This window comes from Clupea harengus, chromosome 14, assembly GCF_900700415.2.
Source record: "Clupea harengus chromosome 14, Ch_v2.0.2, whole genome shotgun sequence".
Taxonomy (NCBI): Eukaryota; Metazoa; Chordata; class Actinopteri; order Clupeiformes; family Clupeidae; genus Clupea; species Clupea harengus.
In genome coordinates this window covers 21778592-21783275 of record NC_045165.1, presented here as the reverse complement: position 1 = coordinate 21783275, position 4684 = coordinate 21778592, and the positions used below count along the sequence as shown (strand labels likewise).

At 41.0% G+C, this 4684-nt stretch overlaps 1 protein-coding gene across 2 annotated transcripts; it reads left to right on the top strand.

Annotated features, from left to right (window-relative positions):
- Window positions 1–1021: 1021 nt before the first annotated feature.
- Window positions 1022–4101, top strand: LOC105895607 (cytosolic 5'-nucleotidase 1A-like). 2 transcript variants are annotated; one of them, XM_031580041.2, is made up of 4 exons: window positions 1022–1591; window positions 2706–2828; window positions 3030–3214; window positions 3302–4101. In XM_031580041.2, the coding sequence occupies exons 2-4, from the start codon at window positions 2771–2773 to the stop codon at window positions 3644–3646; spliced, it is 588 nt and encodes a 195-aa protein (XP_031435901.1). In that variant the 5' UTR covers window positions 1022–1591; window positions 2706–2770; the 3' UTR covers window positions 3647–4101. The 2 variants fall into 2 exon arrangements, 1 of the variants encoding a protein (XP_031435901.1); XR_004165079.2 differs by lacking the exon at window positions 3030–3214 and having other exon boundaries at window positions 3302–3397.
- The last annotated feature ends 583 nt before the right edge of the window (window positions 4102–4684 follow it).

Sequence of the window (4684 nt, the reverse complement as noted above, 5' to 3'; positions counted from 1 at the left end):
TAATAACGTGCTTTCAAATACGACGATGCAGGTAACAAGCAAGCCTTCCCTGTTCCATCTAAATAGGCCTAATAAAACGTAAATTATTTCAGCAATCGAAGATGCATGAGTAATTATCATCACGCATATCGCTGCAGATAAGGCTATTTCATTGAAAATTGTAGACATATTCTTTGCAAGCCAGTTAGACATAGCTAAGTGAAATGTTTTAGCTTAGCTATAGAATCTTCCATTTTCGCGGTCAAGGTAAAATATAAGTGTAGAAGAAGAGCAACAGCAGAACAAGCATAAACCCGACCAGTGGGCTCTCGCATGCTCCCTTCATTGAGGCAGAGGGACTGTTTGCCTCCCCTTTGAGGTTTTTTGTCAGATCAGCAAGACTAAATAGGTTCTACGCATGTGCTCAACCCAGTTTGTGAGGGATTGCGCACTCTGAGATGAGGCACAGCTCGTCGCTGCCTAACCGTCTCGCTGTCTCCTGTCTGTTTGAACAGGAAATGCGCAAATTCAGCGATTTTAATTAAAATATTAATATTTATTTTATCGTTATTAGTTTTTTACTTTCATGATGACAGGTGAGGCTCTGCCTCCACTGACCGCACGTCCGTGCTATCGCATAGAAAGCCAAGCTGTTGCTTCACTGAATAGTCCTATATGCTTAATCAATACGTTATTTGAAGTCATGAAATGTGTAGAGTAGCCTGTAAGCGAAATACACTGGAAACATAGATTATTTGAAAACAAGTCAGTTCTCAATGTGAAAAAAAACATGCTTGTTCAATCCAACACAGTATGTGAAGTCCTGGCTGGTGAAGCACAGGAGAGCCATGAACCCCAGAACACGCCCTGCAAGGCAGGTTTCTCCACAGGGGAAGTGTTTAATTGCAGCATGGTTTCTTTTTATATTAAACTTTTCAGGTGTATCACCCTGGGCCTGTTTCCAGAGGCCTTCATTTTTTTTTTAGGTCCTATAGAGCCTACACATACTTTTCTGAAATGTAATAAACTACAAACTCATCTATTCACTGTCATTGATTTAATATGACTTTCACTGATATCATAATGGAATATAGCCAGGACAGCCTTACAGAGTCGCGTCGTGTTGCATCACGTCGTGTTGCATCGCGTCGAGGTCTGTCTGATCCCAAAATTCATAGTTTACCCACCTCTAATTTTACCACTACAGCACTGACTCCGAGCACAACAAAAAGAGCACTGTTCTGTTTTCCATGCCTTCTTTTTGGAAATACTACTAATGCAGACTCAGTTTTGACAAATGATGGATATAAAGACCTGAAGCATCTAGCAGAAAGAACGGTGAAACATGAGAGTAGTACAAGTCATATCAATTGCGGCATGAAATAGGGACTATTGGGAGGGGTCAACATCATGGCACAGATAGATAGTGCTTATCAGCGGAACATTTTAGAGCACAACAAGCAGACTGGGGAGGCTGATATCGTGCCTAAAGCTCTGTGGGAAGTGCGAACTGGGCCTGCATGGTCACGGCGAGTCAGCCGACTCAGTAAACCCAGGCATTTTTGAGACGATGTGCGAGGGTGACACCAGGCTGAAAAGACACTACGATTCGGTGAGTCAAACTTATTTTTGGGAGCTGATGGATGTATCAATGCAACCTGCAAGGACATCGTCTTTTTACAAGGCTTTGTTCATTTAGCAGCATGTTTTGTTGCTGATATTTGTTTCAGTTGTGCCTTTTGCTTCATATTGTATGCCACACGTGTGCCACAAGCTTAATAAATGATGCAAGTTATTTGAGCTATGTGTCTGTCTAATCTTTTTACTTGATGCAATTATTATACTTTAATGCTGTACTATAGGCAACATCTTTGTGTCGCACTGAGCGCTGAAGCATGTGAAATGTATTTGAAATAGGATTTGTGCTCCCTGCTGGCACTCAAAATGCAGCCCATAGCATATCTTACTGGTCTACTGCTTATAATAATCAGCTAACTCTATTTTTGTGACGGTGACATGACGTCATACAAAATTACCCCACCAGAAATTTCAGGCTAAAATCGCCACTGAACACAAGTGATAGGTATAACATATTTGACATATAGCAGGTGTCTGAAGTGCAGACCCTTATTCTTGTAAAAAATAAACCAGACCAAAAGACCACTGCCTGTAAGGCAGAAAACACTTCAACAAATCTACACAATGGACTCCCAGTCTTCCAAAGTCTGGCCAGAGGACCAAATTACATCTTATCAGAGGACCTCTCTCTGATCCCCTCACACCAAAAGACCTCCATTGTGTATGTGGAGATGCATTTGGATACACAGCAACCCCCATGCGTTGAGTGCTGTCAGATTTACTAGCATGCCACTGTTTAACTAATTGCCATATCCTGCATTCCTGGTTGTTTGCTACAACCTCTCCGATTGTCACACAGATAACCTGGATGATAAGGAAGTTATATGCAAATGTACAGTGGGGAAAATAAGTATTTGAACCCCTGCCGATTTCGCAAGTTTGGCCACCTGCAAAGAAATGTGTGATCTATAATTGTAATGGTAGGTGTATTTTAACAGTGTGTCATGACCTGTTGTTTGATATGGGTGTCAGCTCTCTGCCTGTGCACGTTTGGAAGATCTGACTCACTGGAATATGGAGACAGAGAAACACACACACAACATACAACCCAATCTGATTCTGATACAACCTCATTTTGTGCTGTACAGGCCTAACAATTGAATGGTTTTGCCAGAGTGGCTCAGGAAGCACTGTGGGCTACCTGAAAGCCTACATGACTGACCTCTACCTCTCCGAGGACTCAGAGAAGGTTAAAGAGGCCATAGAGGAGCGTGAGTAAACACAGTCTGATGATCTACACTGCAATGTAATTGATTCTCTGGACTTCTGTAAACCCTGAGTTGTCTGCAATAGTATCAGTATCAGAAACAAGCCCTACACAATTCAATCACGCTATGAAGGTTGTTTTTGATTCGTAAAGCCAGTTGAAGCTAGTGTATTTCAAAGGCATGTTTATGTCTCCGTTATTCAAGGTTTTGCTGCTGCTACTATGTTTGCCTGTGACAACATGAACGAGCTGAGTGACAAACAGCTACGTATAGCCTTTGATGGAGATTGCGTTCTGTTCTCAGACGAATCAGAGATCATAACAAAGACACAAGGACTTGACGCATTCTTTGACAATGAAAAGAAATTTGAGAACAAGCCCCTTGCACAGGTGGAACTATCGAAAGACTAACACAAACTTGGTGATTTAGAATTTACAAAGTTTCTGTGTATTAAACAAATATTCCTGTATTCATAGGGGCCTCTGAAAGGATTTCTGGAGGCAGTGTGGAAACTTCAGCAAAAGTTCTACGCCAAGCGTCTGAGCTGTCCCATCCGCACATACCTAGTGACCTCTCGGAGTGCAACCAGAGGAGGAGCTAGAGTCCTGAAGACCTTCAAAAGCTGGGGCCTGGAGGTGGATGAAGCAATGTTCTTGGCAGGGTCTCCCAAGGGACCCTTGCTGCAAACGATTAGGTCTCATATCTTCTTTGATGATCAAATGTCCCACATTGAGGGGGCCCGAAAACTAGGAACAATCGCTGTTCATGTGCCTTATAGCATTAGGAATCTCCTACAGGAAACCACACCAATAAAATCTTAGTGTCCATATCTCTATAGCCTATAGGTATGAAGCCGCATTATGGAGTTTTTGTCTAAAACTAGCGAGCTTACTATTTAAAAAGCATGCAAGAAACCTTGCAAACACTGCCAGCAGCTCAGTTGGCACAGATAAAAGCTAAATAATATAACATAAATAATGTTAACATGCTAACTGGCATCTTTTGCTCTGAAGGTTTTTCTTACTGGGTTTTACTTACTGGGTGTTCCAGACTACAGAACTACATAGTGCATAGTCTGGACAACTAATGGGAAGGATAGGTGTGTTTATGTCCTTCACATATGAAGATGATACCGAAAGTAGTGGCTTATAAAAACATACCTCGAAAAGTTGCAAATTGTTGCACGATGTTTGCTTAAAGTAAGGCTATTTTTACCATTGATTAATGCTTCATATTTTCCATTTTGACCTTATCATAATAAACGTATTTATCACAACACTTGATTGCGTGGGTGTTCCTTCAAAAGTGACATGAACCAGGCACTTATAAAGAAATACCACCAGCAATAATAAAGAAAAACCGGTGTCACATGTTGTGTCTTTTCACTTCTGCGAATAATTGTGAGACAAAATAACCACATTTAATTGATCAAATCCCAGCTCTATAGCCCTATAAGTTCATGCAAAAATGTATTTGTCTGACTCTGCAACGATGCAAATTTGTGAAAAGAAGTCAAAGCATCCTAAAAAGAGGACACCGTATAGGCCTGGTCCTAACAGAATTTTTGCAAAACTATTTAATGAGTGAAATAATTATATTCTTAAAATTCCTGCTGTAAGCGACAAGCAAAACAATTGTTTGTTGTCTGCTGGGATACATATCAGGATGCGCAGAAAAAATAACCCAAAAACCGAAAGCACCATCAACATGGAACTACATGGAACTACATACGATTGTCAAAAGTAGCTTAGTCTTACAGGTTACAGTTGTAGCCAGCAACTTAGAATTTACTTAGGCTAAGACATCAGCCCAACATCAAATACCACGCAACAGCTAGGCCTTTTAATTGTCAGGTTTAT

Bases quoted from the DNA above. Each gene is read 5' to 3' on its own strand.
- LOC105895607 (XM_031580041.2), top strand. From the start codon at position 2,771: ATGACTGACCTCTACCTCTCCGAGGACTCAGAGAAGGTTAAAGAGGCC. The intron at 2,829-3,029 runs GTGAGTAAACAC...CCGTTATTCAAG, and splicing joins TAAAGAGGCCATAGAGGAGC to GTTTTGCTGCTGCTACTATG. The intron at 3,215-3,301 runs GTGGAACTATCG...CTGTATTCATAG, and splicing joins AGAACAAGCCCCTTGCACAG to GGGCCTCTGAAAGGATTTCT.